Source organism: Rhyacophila brunnea, unplaced genomic scaffold, assembly GCF_057557595.1.
Source record: "Rhyacophila brunnea isolate RB1 unplaced genomic scaffold, BYU_Rbru_1.0 scaffold_2, whole genome shotgun sequence".
Lineage (NCBI taxonomy): Eukaryota > Metazoa > Arthropoda > Insecta > Trichoptera > Rhyacophilidae > Rhyacophila > Rhyacophila brunnea.
In genome coordinates, this window is record NW_028232859.1 from 34,583,644 (window position 1) to 34,605,163 (window position 21,520).

A 21,520-nucleotide genomic window follows, 5' to 3' on the forward strand; every position below is an offset into this window, starting at 1 on the left:
TCCGGCAGTTGGAAAACCACTACCTACAAGGCCTTGTTAATTACCAAATAAATCTTGCGACTCATTTTAGTTCTTTTTACCGATGAACTTGTTGCTAATATTGATAATGGAAATTATATTACCCATACAATTTAATTTGTTTTACCCTGACCGCTCTTCAAAAATATATAGAAAAAAAATCGTGAATTTTTATAAAAAAGTGTTGCCCTAATACTGAAACTACATTTATTTCTACCGTCATATGTATTGCAACAATTTGCTACAACCTGCCTCTGCCAGCGGTGACAGCTGAGTGGAGTGAAGTGAAATAGCGGTCTACCATTGGTTCAAAAGCAAAATACGGGGCGCTTTATTTTGTTTTCAGGTCCAATTCCGATAGTTATTTTTTCAAATTCAAAAGTGTAGTCTTGTTAGTATGCTGTTAGTTGGCTCCAAAAGTCTCTTCTTGTGAATATATTCCTTTATTCTTATCTGACATCTTGAAGCTGTTATTAAATTTTCATCGCAATGGATGAAATATTGAGGAAGTTCTCTGGTGCGCTGAGCACACATAACCAATTTGCAAATTCTCATGATCATACAAAATACTACATGCAGAGAGAAGATTCACAGTCCTGCCAAGAAAAAAGGAGGGCACTGACATTAAGCGCACAAAAAGAGTAAGTCCATTAACATATTGACTAACTACATGACATCTATTATAATATCTCCTAAGTGAGATTACTTAAAATTGAAATGGATAGGTATAACTTAGACTTTCGAAGAAGATTCAACTGTCATGTAGTAAAGAAATTGATGTGATGAATTTTAATAAACGGCAATCTAAAATTATGTATTATCCCAGAACCTTTCGCAGGCCCAGCACAAAAGGTATATTTGAAGCCACCCTTTCAAAATTCAAAACTATGAGAAAAAAATATGTTTTTGTACATTAAATAAGTACAAACATTAATAGGTTTTTTATCATTTTTTTTACAATATAGGTATCACCAATGCAATGTTACCAGTCTATTTAGTCAATTTTGACTCATTATTGATCATAGAAAATTTTTAATTCTTTTCAGTATTTACAGTAAATGATCTTTCTCCGTATTCTACACTTGCAGACATGGTTAAAATATTTGAAGTGCAATAATTAACTCTATGCCTTAATCAATATTTAAAAACAATGGGGTTCGCTATATCAGTGGTGAAGACTCCATACTAGGCGATTATTTAAAACCTACCTTAAGAAAAATAATTTTTAATTGCATATTGATGTATTTGAATAATCACATATTCTATAAATATAATTTAATTTCCCAACAACATCTGTCATATATTATGTAGAAATGTATTATAAATATAATATACAGATTACAGAACCATCGTGCATAATTTAAACTCATCGCTCAATTTTATGTTGTCAGCGAGCTATTGAAATTTCATTGAATTAGTGTGTCGCTGTCATTAGTGTGTATTCATCAGTAGTAATTCCATTTATTATCTTTTTCTTTTCCGTAAGTATATCTGACAGTGTGTTCTCTGATCTTCATAGCCTACCTCTTTCCAAAAGTCACCCTTCACCGCTGCGCTATATTATGCATTGTGAACAAATTGAAAAATTAAGGCCTTGGGCAACTGCCCTCTTTCCTGCTTGCATGATCCCTAATAAATCTTTCGAAAGTTTTTTTTTTCATTGTAGACAATATAATAATTAAATAATAATAGAATAATAGCTAATATTATGAATCAACAAGAAAGGCATGCACCTTATTATGTACTTATGTAAGTATTTTCATTTCGGAGTGAGAACTTCATTAAATCATAATTTATTAATTATCTGCAGCAATATTGGGTTATAATTAATTTCAGGCATGTCTAAATATGCTCCTGTTATATCATTTTGTTTTGCTGGGCGCCTCCCACTTTTTCTTGTTTCCTGCCCTAACTATCGAACCTGAATGCGTTATGTTTATAATCATTTTCTTTTTCGGGGAAAATTTGAAGTGGTCATTTATTATAGAATGAGTTGTAGTAATAAGGTTTTTATTGTTAAGATAAAGCATTAAACTATTTAAATTTTCACTTTCAGAAAGAAACGAGCGCAGATTGATGCGAACCGGGGTATTTTGGACTTAGTGAAAGATGCTGAATTACACGAAGAGCAATTGTTCCCACATGTAAGTATTACATTTATTCAATTATTCATATGTCATCATTGTCAGCCTGATCTATACACTGCTCTATGAAGGCTTTTACAAACTGATTCTACTCATTACGGTCCTGTACTTCTGCAAAACTGAACTATTTTGTCCAACCATCAGCGTCTAAGTCTACCTCTTGGTCGTTTTCTATCTCTTGGGTACCACTGAAAGATTAGATTTGTCCAGCAACTATCGCTTTTTCGAACTACGTGTCCAGCTTATTGTCATTTAAAGCATTTTAAGGTATTTAGTGAATTTCATTACATTTCGTACCCTTGTTCGTTCCTTTATGCAATCATTCTGCTTTTTGTCCTTTCGTGTTATGTCCAGCATGCACCTCTCCATACAACGCCGTGCTACTCTTAGTGTCTGGACATCTCTTTTAGTGATGGTCCATGTCTCACACACATTATATGTGATTACGGGAAGTAATACTAATGGAAATTGGGTCAAACTGTCAACTCCAGCCCAGCTTTGTTCTGTTCATCAAGTATACATCTATCTTAATCCCAGATAAATGTAGTTCATCACCTGTTTGAGCAGATTGCTATTGATGGATGGGGATCTCTTTTGGGTCAGCTAACTAGTAAACAGCTTTTGTCCTTGTGACATATTCATTTAGAGTTGTAAGTTTATATCAAAATAAGTAGAATAAATATTGAAATGAAATAGTTACTACTTTGAATACAGATGTTGAGTTTTGTTATAAATGTATCTAAGTATATAATTTCTTCACAGGGTGCTACATTATTGTGTGAATAATGTTGCTATATTTTTTGCGCCCATGATGGCCGACAGGTCACGCGTCAGGCATATAATGTCGTGAATACGGTCTTCGAATCCCGGGTGTGGCAAATTTAATTATTATTTTTCAATGTGTGTTTGGACCTAATATGTTGAACAAGTGGCTAACATCCCCTTCTGGTAAACAATAATAATACAATCTCCACTCTGTGGAGACTCACATGATCTCCTTAGGATTTAACATGGTAAAAAAAAATTCTACAAAGTTTATTTACTTAATTATAATTAAATTATTATATTGTTCATTTGGGAATTCCTGTGAAGTGTTTAATGATACCTATTTCCTTGGTAGTTTTAATCATAATACTATATCAAATCTTCCTTAGGCTAGCGCAGTGGTTTCCAAAGTTTATATTACTACGTCTCATACTTAAAAAAATATTGGCCGTAGCATTCAGGTTGTAGCATTACACAGTAGCGCGCCAGTCATCAGTCAAATGTCTCAAATGCCATCATAGGCAAGGGGGTAGGAACATGAACATTTGTGTTAATTATAATTTTAAATACATGAATAGTGTTTTATCTAATGCATAAAATACATTATTTTCTATCCAGATATTTTTTAAGTTTCTGAATACATAGTACATGACAAAAGTATGAAACGCAATCAGACAACTGTTATAAAGATAGTAATTTTAGCAGTTCCAACGAACATGCCGCATCAAAGCAATCTTTTCTAATAAGGCAGTGCTGTGACTTCTCCGTATGTTAATAATTTAAATAAGTTGTGTTTTGTGAATGTCAAATAAATTATATGGAGTTGTGATAATATCGTCACTGTTCTGGCAGAAAACACTAATTCGAAAAAATTACATATTGAGTTAGTACCAAAATGTTCCTTATTTCAAACTTTACCGTCTGGAAACCTTCTTAATAAACAAACAGTCTTTATTTTAAAGTCACCCTTTTTACGATTACTTAATAAACTCACATGATAGACCATTATTTCAAACATTTTAACTACTTCAAAGTCAAATTACTCAAAACTAGTATTCTCCAGTTAGTGTGTTCTGCCAGAACAGAGACGATATGTTGTTTATGTAAGATGTTGCATATTGTAAATATCCTCTCATTTAATACACTTACTTGTGATACTAGAATTGCTGCCATACATTCTACACTGTTTGGCTGTTCAATTCCAATTTAAAGGACTTGTTAACTAAAAGGTGTTTAATTAAGATGATTTTTGAACCCAGTAATATTTTTATTTTTATGTCTTTAGATTGACATTTTGATTTCTGATTTTATATTTTCACAGGTATATAAACCAAAGGTATCTGTTCCCGGTTTCAATAAGCAGAAGCCATTCTTTGCAGACACCCTGATGTTATCTGAATGGTTGGTCGAGGCTCCACCAGATTTAGCAGAAAAGTGGCTTGTATTAGCCTGTCCTAAGGGAACTCGTCTAATTGTTGTTGCATCCAAGGTAATTATCATGTAGTTACATATTGATTTCATAGTTTCTACAACTCTTTAAATTTGAACATAGGTTTTGCTACCTCGTACATTTCACCACATTTTTTTTGATACATCTTTCCCGTTATTTCTTAACTCGCCGGGAGTAAGGAAGGGTTCACAATAAATAACTCAGCGTACGTTAAAACTGTTATATTTAAATATAAAATAACTTCACAATAACTTAAATTTAATACAATAGCTTTATCTTTTAACATTATTATCTTTACTCGCAACTTAACAACTCCTTCTTAACATAACGTCATCTCGCTCGAAAGGTCTTTTTTCTACTGCTTTTTTTTTAATTTTATTTATCCTGTTTGCTTCCTGGCCTTGGAGCGTCGACAGGCTATGCGACATATTGTACGGGGTATCTCAACCAATCCCGATCGACCCGTCTATATCACGCCACTCTAACCCTTTAAGGTGGACTGATTCTAATATTAATATAATTAATACTACTTATTTAATATTATTATTATATTTGAATGGTAGCTAGGAGGAGGGTTACTTACTTATTCAAGACCAGCTGACTAATAGACTGGAGGGCGATGATCCGGTCTTTTCGTACCCTAGAGGGGCCGTTTGCTGAAGGCAGACAGTTCTGTCGGTATTAATCGCCCCCCACCAAAAGAGACCGGAAGGTCGGCTTTCAGCATCAACTGGACCATGCAACTACCCTTCTAGCTATCATTCTAAAAGTTAACCACTGCGTGGATAGAGAATGACCACCATCTGAATAGTTCTAATAAAAAAAAAATTAAATGATTTTACTCGATCTAATTTATTCTGCTAGTTCGACTGCAAGTCTTAAATTAAAAGTAACATTTTATATGTATCTCAATCCTTAATACATTTAACATCTTATACATAACCTTAATTTTAATTACATTTAACACAACATCATGTTTATATTTATTTTATTTATAAGTAACAATATCGACGACACAGTAAAGTAATTACGTCTTAAAATCTAACAAAACAAAGAAATCTCTTATCTCTATTCTGGCATCTAGTTCACTCCATTATTCTGCTTACGAGAGATAAATCGAAATGCTCATCTACGTCAATATATGGTGGAGCGAAAAAAATGATTTTGGAAAAATAAAAGTCACCGAGATACTGGACGCAGATACGAATCCTCTCTTTCTATATTAAAATTGTCATACTGTTAATAGTTCGAGACGAACTTTGCCAACTTTGGTGTACACAACCCTTTAACCTATAAATTCTCTGTTATCTTACTATTTCGCTCTTTGCGGCTGAGACGACGTAGCCTTCCGTCGCGACCGAAATGACGTGGTCGTCTCTCTACCGCTGTCGGTCCTTCTACTCTTTCGGGCGGTAATCTAGCTGAAGCTTCGATTGACGGCAGAGTTTCCAGCGTTCCTTCAGACATCCGCGTCCGGATGGCCGAAGCACATGGCTCCGCATGCCATTCTCCTACACAAGCTTCTATAGGGATGCAGGGCATTTTGCTACTGCACCCCACGAGGGTATCGATTCTCGTCTCTAGATCACTACGGATGGTGAGGTCCGGTAGCGCTATTTCTTTTTCTAATCTATTCGGCTTTAAGTTGCCTGTGATGGCGCTGCTGCTATTGAATTCACAGGTTGTACGGTCCTGCGAACTCAGAGGACTTGCAGGCGGTACACCGCCTCTCGCCTCGTTCTCTCTGGACACGACCAGGTCATGGCTATTCCCATGACTCAGGTGTGCATCTTCTCCATCCATGGGTGCATAGGGGGCGGGCCTGTCGGAAAACACCGCTGCAGTACCACCACCCATTAACACCTGGTTGGTTTGCGACGTCGCGATTTGATCGGCGGCGTCGCTCTGGCTGTCACGGATTTCTGCTAGTGACGCTTTCTGTTTAAACACGGCCAGGTCATGGCTATTCCCATGACTCAGGTGTGCATCCTCTCCATCCATGGGCGTATAGGGGGCGGGCCTGTCGGAAAACACCGTTGCAGTACCACCACCTACTAGCACCTGGTTGGTTTGTGACGTCGCGATTTGATCGGCGGCGTCGCTCTGGCTGTCACGGATTTCTGCTAGTGACGCTTTCTGTTTAAACACGGCCAGGTCATGGCTATTCCCATGACTCAGGTGTGCATCCTCTCCATCCATGGGCGTATAGGGGGCGGGCCTGTCGGAAAACACCGTTGCAGTACCACCACCTACTAGCACCTGGTTGGTTTGCGACGTCGAAGTACGCCTGCTGGTTTCTCCTGTCTCATCTATCTCCTGTCTATTCGCAAAAAATACTTCTGACTTACTTTCTAACCAAACACTATCTAAATTCCTAAGGAGTAAACTAGATTCAGCCTCAGTGTTAACATTATGGCCAGTCTCGGCTACATGCTTACGTGCTAAACAGTGGCCAGCGTCGGCAAAAAACACTAAAGCCAGTCTCGGCAATCTTATAATTTTTACAATTATCTCCCTCTGCAGTCTGTGTGGCATTAAAGCACGCTCCCTGTACATAGGGTCTGATAACATTTTTAATTTGACCAGCTTCAGTCTTAAAACTAGGCATGAATTTAAATTGTTTGCCAGTGTCGGCGCAAGGGAAGTTACTTAAATCTACTGATAAACAATGGTCAACCTCAACCAATTTATTATCTATGCCATGAACGGCCATGAATTTAAATTGTTCACCAGTGTTGGTGCAAGGGATTTTAATAACTCCCGTGTCCACTTCCATATGCTTATTATTTAATCTTAAACATTCAGCGTATTGTCCTTTTGGGCAAAGTTCGCTGTTTATGTCACTAGTGTTCTTATTAATAACTACACGAACCTTTGTAGATTCCCCGCGGCCTCGGCATGTCGAGTCACCACCAAAGCGAGCCAACTTACTGTTGGTAGCCACATCGGCATACGTTGACCGCCCGTGTGCGGTGGTAGGCACTTCAGGTGCCGGGATTTTATCAGAATCCCGAAACCCGCACTCACCAGACGCACACAGCGCGGCTAACCCCCGCTCACCCTTGCGCCTACTGAGCAGCAAGGGAGCCGCTGGAAAACTTCAGTGGTTTTGATCGAAGGTCGGACAATCCCTCAACTCGTGGTAGTCCGGGCATCGAAGACAGCGACGCTGTCCCGTTGAGTCTCGGTCGACTCCACGGGGTCTTCCACCACGCTGGATACCACGTCCACGGTACCCACCGCGGTTGCTGTTCTGGTGGTCGCGGTCGTCGTTGCCGGCACCTCTTTCTTCGGACTGCGCTGGTTGCGGCCTGCGCTCTTCTATGCGCGTTTCGCCTCTCCAATTCCGGGTCTGCCCTTCGGCTGGTTGTCGGTCATGCACGTCGCAACGGCATCCGCAAGCTTTCTGGGGTTTCGACTTAGGTGGCGCAGGTGTTGGTGTGACAACCAGCACCGCGTCTGTTGGTGGCTTCAGCTCCTCTGCTATATCCAGGAGCTCCTCCAGAGTCTTCCAGCCTCTGCGGTCTAAGCGTAGCTGGTCATGGTCTGTCAAAAGGTCATAAAACCATCCTGCAAGAATGGTGCTCTTTGTTTCAGGCATGAGGACTGCCGCTAATTCTTGCTTATTTAGCAGAAAGATGAATGCACCCTCATGTGGCTTTTGAATTTGATTTTTTAACTCTGTCTCTTGCATCCGCCGTCGCGCAGGAGACTCAAAATATTGCCGCATTCTGTGTCGAAAGGCGCGCCAGCTATCGGAAGTGGGAACTGACTTGCCCCAATCTTTGGCCTCCCCACGTAGCTGGCGGAGCGCTATCCCAGTCCAGTTGCCAGCTGGACTCCTGGCGGCCTTGAAGTATTCTTCACAACTCGTGAGGAACTCGACCACCAGCTGTTTCGCACTGCCGTCATACGTAGCCTCCAATTCTGGCTTATGAGGCCATTTGCGGAATGGAGGTAGTTCAAGGTCTATTATCTCTTGTGCCGCTTCTGCGGCGCTGACATCCGTCCTCGGGCTGTCTGACGCAAACGTTTGTCCGTGTTGGAATTCGGGCTCAAACAGGTCGCTTGGTCCGGCTGTCTTGTCAATTTCCGGCATCTTAACAGTTCGTTCTATTGGGCACCACTGAGACTGTCCTTTGTTCTCAGATTTGGACCGGGTAATCGGCATGTGCCCAGTCCGGACAATTCTGTTTTCTTATTTAATTCTCGAAATTCGAAAATTCGGAATTCGACTTTCCGAATTCGGATTGGCGGAGTTCTACTGTAGTTTTGTTTTCTCGTATTGAATGACGCACGATTTCTGGGATTCTTTTTATCATTCTCTTTGGTGTTTCCGTGAATACACTAGTTTTGGCAATATTTATTTGTTATATTCCAAATCAGAATTTATTTATATACTTGTTAATTATTTTGACGTTAAAACAAAATTAAAATCTCTGCTCTCTAAATTCTACTATTTAACTATAGAACAGCTGCGCTATGTTTAATATTTCCACGTATTTCGTTTATTGTTTTTATTTAATAAATTTCTATAATATTGTGTATAATTAAGTCGCTTCAGCAATGAATTTTCCGTCACTCTTATTGGCTATTCTTATATTATACATCGGTATGTTCACTTGTTATTCACCGAATTTATGTATTATAAAATTAATAATATAACATGTCATTGCATATATTTTTATTTGTCGTAATTATATTTAATTGTTTATTATTCTTTGCAAAAATTTTCTTCTTCGGATTTAAGATTTTAAGTTCAAAATATTCGCAATTAAGATTTAAAATCTTCTTTATATTTAAAATTTAAATTGACACATATTATCTTCTTTTTCTTCAATCTTAAAAATTGTATTCATTTTTGCCCATCTCCTAACTCCGCGTCTGGCGAGTTTTCGGGAATTAATGCACATGTACTCACGTTTATTTTCTCCTATCTCAGGGTTGGGTTATCGGCAAGCGAATTCAGCGTTGCAAGCCCACACGTTGCTAGAGCCACTTGCTACCTCGTACATTTCACCACATTTTTTTTGATACATCTTTCCCGTTATTTCTTAACTTGCCGGGAGTAAGGAAGGGTTCACAATAAATAACTCAGCGTACGTTAAAACTGTTATATTTAAATATAAAATAACTTCACAATAACTTAAATTTAATACAATAGCTTTATCTTTTAACATTATTATCTTTACTCGCAACTTAACAACTCCTTCTTAACATAACGTCATCTCGCTCGAAAGGTCTTTTTTCTACTGCTTTTTTTTTAATTTTATTTATCCTGTTTGCTTCCTGGCCTTGGAGCGTCGACAGGCTATGCGACATATTGTACGGGGTATCTCAACCAATCCCGATCGACCTGTCTATATCACGCCACTCTAATCCTTTAAGGTGGACTGATTCTAATATTAATATAATTAATACTACTTATTTAATATTATTATTATATTTGAATGGTAGCTAGGAGGAGGGTTACTTACTTATTCAAGACCAGCTGACTAATAGACTGGAGGGCGATGATCCGGTCTTTTCGTACCCTAGAGGGGCCGTTTGCTGAAGGCAGACAGTTCTGTCGGTATTAGTTTCTTGATTAATTTATAACTTTATGGCTTGATAATAAATTATTTTATGCTGAATAATATTCATTTTGGCATCCTAATTATTGCTGAACTTTCCAAATTATTAAGTGGTGTGTTCAAAGATTCCAAAATGTCAATTGGAATATAAATAAATTGACGGCTGCATTTTCTTTGAACCCATAGTGGAGTACTGGTTTCTAAAACCATGGTTTGTGGGTTTGAATTCTGCGTTTTGCAAAATTCACATGTTCATTTTTAATGTATTTAGACGTAAGAATAATAATAGAAGTTGTGTTTGAAAATCCTCAAGAAGTTATAAAAAATCTTAATTCTCATTTTTTGAAAATATTTTTTTTTGTTATTTTGAGATTTGAGATACTTTTGCCACACCTGCACTGTGAATACACTGAGTATATATCTGTTACTAACCACTGTTAATCAGTAGTAATTTTTATTTATTATAGTTTTGACATTTCTTTTTCCCAATAGGATTTTCTCGTAATATAATCCAATATTTCCTGACATCCTTAAAAACTAGCTTCCATTATTTTGCCAGACAAAAATTTTATATCTAGCCCAAATACTGAGAGAAACCAAAGGGTATTGGCTTGATTTTCATATATATATCAGATATTCCAGAATTCAGGAATTGAAAAAATTTCACAAATCACAATCTTTAGCCAGAAAAATTACCTAATGGGTTGGGTTATAACAGTATATTAAGTTAGTAAAAGAAAAATTTGTTAATTACCATAAATATCATACTGATTACAGGGGCGAACCAAAGCGTATACCAAACAGGGTTACTTTTATAAAGCTTGGACATCTTTGTTACCGGGTGGTAGTCTTTGTGCTGGGGAATACAACAGATATTGTGTGCTGGACTGCATCTGGAGTGACCCGACCAAGTCTCTATTTGTCATTGATGTGCTGGCATGGGGTGCACAAACCCTTACTGATTGTGATGTAAGTTTGTATGTTTATCACTTTGTCTTCGATAATTTGGGAACATAACAAGAAAGAGCAGGAGGGGGGGACCAGCGAGACAACCCAATACAACAATGCTAGTGATAGCGATAGTGATCACAGACAGTTTACAAATTGGCTTTGCCTAATTCTTGCGCACTGGAAGAAATAGTATCTTCCTTGCATCTTCTGTCATATCACTATTATTTGAAATTGCACTGAGAAGAATTAACTGTTAAAATATATTATATAATATATGAAGCTATTACTCTCAAAGGCTGTTACAAAAACACATTAAGGATTGCAAATAGTAGATTCAATTTTAGTAAACCTGTTGGTCAATAATTAGAAAAGGCGAATAGCTAAATAAAATTACCTAAGGAGTCATTAAAATTAATAAAAAAACATGTTTAAAAGTCTGAAATGATGGCTGATGAATATAACCGACTTTGCAAACCACCTTCGGTTTAATACTGTTTTACCAATAAATAGACAATAATATCTACATACTTAGTTATGCCACATCTATATTTGAGGAATTTAATGTTACATATTATTATTAGATATACTATTATCTCTAATTATCAATGAATAGTAATACTACATAATAATAACATTAAATTTGGCAAATACCAAAATTAGCCTGTGTTGTTCGATACCCCTCCTACTATTTTGTATTCATGGCTAAACTGTCATTTAAAAGGATATATTATATAAAAAGACTTTTCTGGATGTTCACTTGAAATTGGTGTAACGTTATGTAATTAATTTTCCTACGAACCTGCTGATTTGCTGGATGGACTCAAAATTGTCATATGTAATATTTTATTTTATTTCACATACAGTATTTTTTTTTATTATTGATGTATTATTTTTACATAATATTTTTAAGTCAGCTGTAATGTCATTTTCATCGACAAATGCAATTTTACCTGCTGTAATTTTAGTCGGTGGAATTGGCTATCTTTTACCTACTAAAAATCAGATGTGCGCATTTAGACTTATTTGCTTATGATAACTGGTCATATCTATTATTACCATGATAATCACATACATATGTTACTCGACAGCCTTTTTATTGAATTACAGTGAATTATTTAAAATTTAGTAAACACAATTAAATTTTATTGTTGGCAGACAGACAGACATATTATTTTATGATATTGATGAAATGAGATAAATATGTAATTTACGTTTGATCTTTACTTTGTATTTTTTCAGGTCAATTTGCGAAATTACTGGCTCGAATCGAAATTTTCCGAATCACCCTGTTTTGGAATAGAATCGGTCAATAATACATACGCCATGTATGCTGTACCCAAATATGAATGTACACGAGAATCTCTAAACACTTTTATGGTGAATTGGCCAGTGTTTCCGTATGATCAACCACCTGTAGATGGATTTTTATTTTATCACAGAGAAGCACATTATATTAGTGGTACAACACCATTGGTTGGATGGCTTTTACCCTATATGGTAAATGAAGTGTTGGGAAATGGTAAGTCTGGTTTTGTATGCATTAAAATATTATAATATAAGTAATTTTAACGTAAACCGAGCTTCAATATTGTGACCATACAGAATCTTGATTCGATTTAGATAAAAAGGATTTCAAGTTACATATACATTTTCATTCTTTAGAAAAATCGATGTTTTTTAAATTAAGTATAAAATAGTGCCCACAATGGCCGATCGACAAACGTCAATACATGTAATGTTATGGGTCCCGGGTTCGAATCCTAGATCTGGAAAAATAAATTCATATGTTGTTTTTCAATGTGTGTTTGGACCCAGAGTATGGAATTATTAGGTTAAAAAAGTTACTAACATCCATTTCTGGTAAAAAAAATCTGTTAAGGTGATGTCTCTAGGTAAAGTTGTTATCGAAAAATAGCTAGAAAAGTTTATTAATCGGTAAATATATATTCAAAAGTAATGAGAAAAATAAAATAAAAAATTAAGAAGTATCATGGAGTTCTATATACCAAAAATAAGTGTCAAATTCGGTACATTTCTATCGGGTGGTAAGAATGAATGACATAAGATTTATTATCAAAATTACGATAAAAATGTACGTAAATCTATTACCCAGGGAAACGCTAAGCGAAAATTGGAATTTATTATATCCTTATATCTCTTTTTTCAAATTTAAAAAACATCGATTTAGAGGTTAGAAAGCACGCAATTAAAATCGAAAAATCTCGGCTTACACGCAATTTATCGCGAATAACGCTTAGCGTTTCTATTAAAAATATTATTTATTAATTTTTACGGCAGTTATTTAAATTTAATCTTGTATTTTTGTATATTAACGAATCGATAGAAATCGAAACCATAATAATTGCTCAAATTGGCAACATGTTTGTCTGTATGGTGCTGCCGTTGTGGAATTATTTGGAAACAAAATATCTCCATACAAAACACACATACCATAACATGACGTTGAAAATGAAACTCACACATAGACAAGACAAAATAACATTTCTCTGCATTTTGACAAAAATCAGTTTATCAGTTTGAGGCGAAATTGCCATATGAATAAAAATAACTTAATAATTGAAATTACAATATTAACTTAATTTACGTATAAACCTGCCTATATTCAAAATTTGAAACTGCGAATTATTTGCAATTAGTATTTGCTTAAATTACAACTGTTTTTTTATCATTATTTATGATAAAAATAATCAACAAAATAAACAAATCTCGCATTTTAACATATGGTAGCATTAGTCTATGGTAGCATTCGTGCTCTCGATCTAATATCGGATTTATGACAATTCTTTTTTATTTGGCCATTATTAGGTATATTGTTTGAAAACAGGAAGGAATCGACTCATCAGTAACATTTTTGTCAAGTAAGTAAACTTTTCAGTGTATAATAAATAATATTATTATCGTACATCAAAATGACAAACTATGTCACGCAGTTTTGATTGTCAAACAAACATTCAAAAATTATTGAAAAGAGTTACATATACTGTATTTTCAATCACCATCATGCATTTATCATCAATATATATTATTTTAGGCGTAGACTCATCGTTTTCGTAAAATTATAAATACTTTACGTTAGTTTGAGGTTATGTTTATGACAAATGTCATCGAGCCCATCTTGTACGTTTTGTAAATTATCTAATAGATAGTGAATTTCTTTCATTCGCATATTATGATTGTAGAACCGAATTTAATAAAATAAAATTTTAATTTCATTCAAAATTACTGAAACTTGTCTCGAAAATGTATCTCATAATCATCATTATAATTATTCACAATGCTACAGTGATAAGTTTGACACGAGTATATGAATGTAATTAGGTTATGTTTTTTTGTTTACATATAGATAAATCTTTTAATACTGATGAACTCGACGAAATATTGGACGACAGACTGCGAAGTCGGCGACGGTTACGAGTCCGACAACAGCGACGACATTTACATTCGACATTTACAACCTTCGACATCACAATCCAGGGTGCTTCCCTGGCTCACAAAATGGTAGGTTTACAATTTTCTTAATAATATATTTATTGGTTTTATATACCATCTGGTCATACACTAGATTCATTTTCATTACATGCTTTGGCATAAAAACAAGAATTCATTACATCTTGTACACATGATGTAGCGATTGTCTCGAATGAGGAGTTGATGGTTTGAATAGTAAACTTCAATCAAAACATATTATTACCCATCATTATTTGTATTTTTACTGCTAAATACTTGAATTAATGAGGAAATATGGATTATGTAATAATATTTTTTTCCTATTGTTTCAGTATGCCGAATGCTGGTCCGGAATTGGAGGAAGATTTGTTGGCGAGAGGGCATGTCGGCGATCGGATAATTGCTTATTACAGGACTGCGATGAAGACATGCAAATGGCCTGTGAGGGTTTTTAACCACTTTGTGGACTTGGCGGTAGTAAACTGTTGGCTAATGTATATGCGGAATTGTAAACTAGAAAATGTACCCCGAAAGGATATTATGAGACTGTTGTCGTACTGAATCAGATTAGCGAAAGCTATGATTCGGTATGAAGATCGGGTAGCCAACATTTTAACACTGCCAGCACGAGGTCGGCCAAGAAACATGTCGACATCGCAGGTAGACACAGAGCCACCAGCTCGCAGGAGAACGGTTTTCCCCCAACCGATCGCTGAGGTACGTTTGGACAGCGTTGGCCACCATTCAGCATCCGTGTGCTGATACCCTGGATGCAAGTCCCGCACCAGGTATATTTGCATAAAATGCAATATATACGTGTGCACAAAATTTTGCTTTGAGCTGTATCACACAGTATAGGATGCAGCTCAAAGCAATTTTAAAGTACATATCGTCGTTGAAACTAGAAAATTGTGTAACTCCAAAAACACTACTTTACAGGAGAGACAAAAAACATTATGGTTTCCTATACAAATGTATGGTTTTGGAGTGAAATCATCCATGACTTAACAATGATACAATTTTTCTGGAATTACAAAATTTGCAAGACGGATAGATATTATCAACGGCCACTAGATGGCATTCAAAGTGAATTTTCGATTAAAACGGAGTTACACAATTTTCTAGTTTCAACGACGATATTTAGGGTTTTATTTCATAATTTTAACTAATTTTAAGTGTAAATATATTTAATTATCCTATTTATAATGTTTTTGTATTGTTTTTATTGTGTAATGTTCTATTAAAATTGACCATTCCTATGACAAGTTGTTTTCTTTACCTTCCCTAAGTTTATAGAGTAGGTAATATTCATCTGCAGTGTTACCTGGTATGTGCATATAGTATATTTTACTTTACAAAATAAAAAAAACGTAAAAAAATTTTTTTTGTCAATAGACTAATACTTCTCTTCCATAAAATCAAAGAAATATTTTTTTTGATGGCTGGTTCTCCCTCGGGTCTCAAGTGGTTATATTAGTTATTATATTCTTAAATAATAATATGTAAATGAATTTTTATCTAGCAATTTTATTCATCTAGAATTCCATTCCATTGGCAACTTTAATTTACTTTTAAAATTAGTTATGGTAACTCACTGCCATCTGATTGAAACTGACCAAAGTTTTTAGTAACAGATTTTTAGAAATTCATGGTAGATGCCTTTAAATATAAATAGATGGCGTAAAAGTCACATTATATGTGTTATTTAGGCCGAAGACATCGCCTTAACGGCCCACATGCTCGTCGTAGGTCAAAATTGAGTTTTTATTGTATTTTCAAACCATGATCCTGGACACTCCTTAAACGTTGTAGATAATCTATTTATATAATTTTGAAGTCTTATTATCCTTTATATTTATTTTAAACATTTGATGACTGCATAAAGTATTTTTGTTACATAAAATAGTATTCTTTTAAACCTCGCTCAAATGTTTTAGAATATAGTCATATTTCGGTACATGAATGTACAGTGGCGTTAAGATTTTTTACGTTTATTAATTTTTAATCGCATTTATAAAACCATTAGTATAATTTATGACGAGATAATTTTAGTAAAATATTTACGATAAAAAATTATATTAATAATCTCTGTGATCCCAAATTTGACAAGAATTAGGCATTTTATTATTCAAAAAATCGGCAAGATTAACACATTTGAAGATGATTCTAAAGATACTTATTATAAGCTATGTCATTGACCATTCAAGTGTGATAAACATCTTATGAATAATGATTGCTTTATAATAATTATTGACCTAAGAATAAGGTAGTGTATTTTTGAAATACGCTATTTCTTTTGTCATTCCCCAGTGGTTAAGCTACAACATACGGCCATAGCCATAAATTGACAAACTATAATTGAAGTACATATTGTATAGGATTATTTTCGCGTGAATTGATGAGTTTTTCAATATGAAGTTTTTTTCTCATTATTTCAAAATGTCTGGCGTCCCGCATACAAATGTACAAGCTGTTTCGTTAGCGCTTACGTCGCGAGAGCACATTTATTCAAAATAATTAATAAGAACATAATTTTAAAAGTAATTTCTATGGGATTCAATCTAATAAATATGTATTGATTGTTGTTATAAATATAAAATAATTTATCTCGTGATTTTTATTTATTTATTAGTTCACTCATTAGACAATTTAGATATCTGATAGTGTACCTATCTAAGTCTGTGTTTTAAATATAGAACTATTTTAAAATGTCTAGTTTTACGGGTTAAATTATAAATTGTTCTGGAACATAATATATAATATACAACAACGGATATTTTCATTGATGATAGGTAATATATTTTGAGCGTATGTTACGTTTATAAATGTTTAGGAAAATACATAAATAATTCAAACTAATTGCTTATTTTTATGAACTAATTATAACAAACCAATTAAGCTTTTGAAATTTCTTCGTTTTAGCGTACCTATTCATCAATAGTAATATTGGGTTATCTTCTTATTTCCCGCAAATATATCTGACAAGCATGGTTACTCCCACAGCCTACCTCTTTCAAAAAGTCACCTTTCGCCACTGGCTCGCACTAGACGCTCAAAATTAAAATTTAATTTTCTATTTTTTTACGTTATATAGTATTTTTAAGCGGTCAAAATGCAACCATTAAGTAAAGATATCCATAATTTAAGTTATTTTAAAAAAATACCAGGTCACTTGATATTAAAATATATAATAATAATATACAAATAAATTATCACGGACATGTATCAACTTACCTATAAAACGTAATATTTACCATTTTTTTGCTTGTCAGTACGACTACAACATTTTAATACAACACACACCACCATCTTTTCTACTGAATTAACTAAAAATATTTACCACCAGTGGCGGCTCGTGGATAAGGTATCTGGGGGTGCTGCGTTTGATTAAAAATAAATAAGAATAAATTTATTTGGATTATATTTTACTATTAACATCAAAATTAATTATAAATTATTAATTATATTAATAAGTAATTAAAATAAAGAACTTTATATAAATTGCTTGCAGAAATAAATTATAACAATCTTAATGAATCATTAAAGCTATATTTCTTTCCTCTCCTGTCTCGCGCGTGCTCACGTACGAACGCAGAAACGGCGAAAAACTGTCGGGCCCGGCAGTACCGATCAAGCTCCCAGCTGCGTTCCCCGCTCCCCGCACCACTCATCACTCATTCGCCTATTCGAGCATATTCGTTTGAAAACGGTACTGCAGTACCGCGGTGTATGATAATTATTGGATGTATCGGTGGGCGGGCGAGCTTAATTCACGCTTAAATAATATTGATATTTTATTCATATAATATACATAAATTTATGTATATTATAATATTACATTTTTCTCAATTTGTTTGGGGGTGCTGCAGTTCCGCAGTGCATATGGACGAGCCGCCACTGTTTACCACTAACTTTATATTTAACACAAAAATAGCAATTTTAGCAACACGCGCTCGCAGTTTATCGATGCACTCAGCCAAACTAAGATTTCGCGGCGACGCCACAACAAAATATCTGATCTGATCTGAAAATATCTTACTCTAATGCATTCGCGGAGACCATAAGAGTGCCGAATACTTTCCCACTCGCCCATAAGGCTAATTTTTGTTCAGGCTTTGGTTACAACTGAGATTTTATAGATGTCGTAATTTTCCGATTTTTTTTTCGCAAATTATATTTGGCCTGTTAGGTACTGCCAAAGCTTTTTTTACGGTAGCCAAAAGGTTAAATAATATATTGTTACCTCACCGGGAATCAAACCTGGAGCCTCCGCATAAGCATTGGATTACGATGTCTAGTTGTTACATAATATACCTGACATGCCGAAATATAATTTGGGGAAAATTCACTTTTTATTTAAATAAGTACATTAAAAATAAATCATTACTAATCCTCCAATTATTATTTGTTGTAGCGAAAACCAAATTTTCATAAAAAAAATGGATATAGGATAGTGGATAATAATGTGTTTTATTTTAAAATTATTTGATTAAAAGGAATAATTAGGTACTAACGAGATATACCCGGCGATGGATTATTAAATGAGATATTTCATCTCTGGCAGTGATCAAGAGCAGGTTTTGTGAATCGACGACTCAAATTACCATTTTCACCCCTAAACAGAACATAATATATGGGTTCCTTGATTTTTTATATGAGGAATGGTTATTAGATTTGTTATATTGTTCTGGATCAAACACACATTAGAAAAAACAACATTATGACAACAAAATATAATTTTCTGGAGATGGGACGGGCACAGGCCACGCATTAAGAGGCAGATGCTCTGCCACGAGTCCACTTTGGGTGGACTATTTAATATGTAACATAATAAAATGATTAATATAATTACATACGTAGGAAATATATATATTTTTTATGTTTTCTACTAAACCAATGGTAGATATTTTGAGGGACAGGGATTTATGATAATTCCATGATATTATTAATTTTAAATAAAATGCAATTTTATTGTACTAATTCCATTTTTATTAAATATTTAACTATAGCAGTTTTGTCCGCCTCAGAGGGACATTGTCAACTATTCCATGATATTTATCGTATTACTTATCGTAATGTTTTTCTATTGCAGATATAACCGTACATATTTCATACATGGTTTCGAAACCCCCTGATTACGTCGATCAAGTCAATTTCATTCAATTGTTTGAAGAAAAGCAAACGGCCAAGAAGCAATCTCGAACATTTTATCAGAGAAGACGTGTACAGTCTTTTTCAAGTATCAGCTCAAATTCTTCCTTGAATCTTTCCAATATTTCTAGTCAATCGTTTGGAAGTGGGTCTGTTCAGATGATATTTGGATCAGATAAGAACATTTCCAAATCAAAAGAAACTGAAGATATCGATGTGAGGAGAGAGAATAAGAAAAGGAAAAATAAACAGAAGAGAGAATATAGGAAAAATAAAATGGAGACTGTGGCAAATATTTCAACAGAAGATTCTGCTATAAGTTCCATGGAAGACAGTATGAGAGATGATAAAAGTGAAAATGATTTGTTGAGAGAAAGTTTCCTATGCCTCAATGAACAAACATCAGAATTAATCATGTATCCATAAAGTTATCAGTGTAATATAATTATTATATTTACCTTTTCCCAATATGTAACTTACTACATTCGTGTTTGATGTACAAAAAATGTGTAATTCGTGATTTTAGTATTAATCCCTTGATGGAAGATCATTCAATGTAATTTCAATAATGTATGTACTGCTCCCTCATTAGGATTAATAATTTAGGTATCATAGCTAAATTGTTTTTATTGCAGTAACAGTAGTCCACATGGTTTTATCTAATTATAATTCCACAAATGTACAGGTTTTATAATGTGAATGTATTTAAATATTTACTTTTCTTCCACATCAATGTTTCACAATTGAAAAGTTGCCGTCAACGATTCAATTATCATTTTAAAATACTGTAAAAGACTTGGAGAATTAAGTAATATCTATTTATGTATAAAGAGAGTTTTTTTAAATTAATAATCATAAACTATCATATTTTCGTGCATTAATACTTTCCGATCTCATTAATACTCAAGTCATTTAGTGAATAATGTTTATGTCCAAAATGTTGTATGATTTTATTTCATAGCATAAGTTTAACATGAATATTTTAGGATACAATTAGGTATCTCAAAAGCTGTTTTGAGTATTCTATGAATCGATTTTACCTGTTCTATTTTTTTATTCTATTATTTTTTTTAAATATTTTACACAACAGATTGGAATTAAAATTCTAAAAATGATTCTTGGTTTTCATTTTAGTTTTAAGTACGAGGGTGGGTCAATAAGTCCTTAGAAAAGCCGACAGGTGGCGCGACTAGTACTGTAAGCGGTTTGTTTTCATGCAGCGGCACTACCGATTCAGTATGCTGCGAAGTTTCAATCAGATTGGTCGGGTTGTTGTGTGTTTCTCGTACATTTAAAAAAAAAATGCTTGTGGAAAATGGAAAAATGAAAAATGGAGAAAATTGAGGTTAGAGCTGTTATTAAACATTTTAATATAAAAGGGTTAACAGCAAATGAAATAAAAAATGAGTTGGATTTAGTTCACGGCATATCTGCTCCTTCACTTGCAACTATTTATAACTGGTTAAATGAATTTAAACGTGGTCGTACATCAACAAAGGATGAACCACGCTCAGGACCTCCTGTAGAGGTGACTACACCAGAAATGATCAATAAAATCCACGATATGGTGTTAAGTGACCAAAGATTAAAGTTGAGTGAGATAATTGAGGTTACAGGGATCTCAAAAGGTAGCGTCATTTCTATTTTACATGACAAATTGGGCATGAAAAATATTTCTGCAAGATGGGTGCCGCGTTTGCTCACAGTCGACAATAAACGCAATAGCGTGGTGGCCTCTAAAGCCCTGTTGTCGCTCATGCAACGCAATCCGGATGAATTTTTTCGTCGCTTTGTGACTGTAGATGAAACATGGATACACCACTATACTCCCGAGACGAAAGAACAGTCAAAGCAGTGGATTGCGAAGGCAAACCATGTCCAAAGAAGGCGAAAACCGTAAAATCAGCTGGTAAGGTTATGGCTACTGTATTTTGGGATGCACTTGAAATTATTTTCGTTGACTATTTGGAAAAAGGAAAAAAAATAACAGGGGATTATTA

The 21,520-nt window shown here is 34.5% G+C and overlaps 1 protein-coding gene across 3 annotated transcripts; it reads left to right on the forward strand.

The window, feature by feature from the left end:
- The first annotated feature begins 268 nt into the window (after positions 1–268).
- Snup (snurportin-1) lies at positions 269–20,627 on the forward strand. Of its 3 annotated transcripts, none has more exons than XR_015070664.1 (6): positions 269–659; positions 2,075–2,162; positions 4,249–4,416; positions 9,835–10,919; positions 12,141–12,420; positions 19,462–20,626. XR_015070664.1 is itself a non-coding variant. In XM_085947354.1 (6 exons), the coding sequence occupies exons 1-6, from the start codon at positions 508–510 to the stop codon at positions 19,944–19,946; spliced, it is 1,365 nt and encodes a 454-aa protein (XP_085803480.1). In that variant the 5' UTR covers positions 269–507; the 3' UTR covers positions 19,947–20,627. The 3 variants fall into 3 exon arrangements, 2 of the variants coding, with proteins under 2 accessions (XP_085803480.1, XP_085803481.1); XM_085947354.1 differs by having other exon boundaries at positions 10,728–10,919; positions 19,462–20,627; XM_085947355.1 differs by lacking the exons at positions 9,835–10,919; positions 12,141–12,420; positions 19,462–20,626 and adding an exon at positions 4,941–5,106.
- The last annotated feature ends 893 nt before the right edge of the window (positions 20,628–21,520 follow it).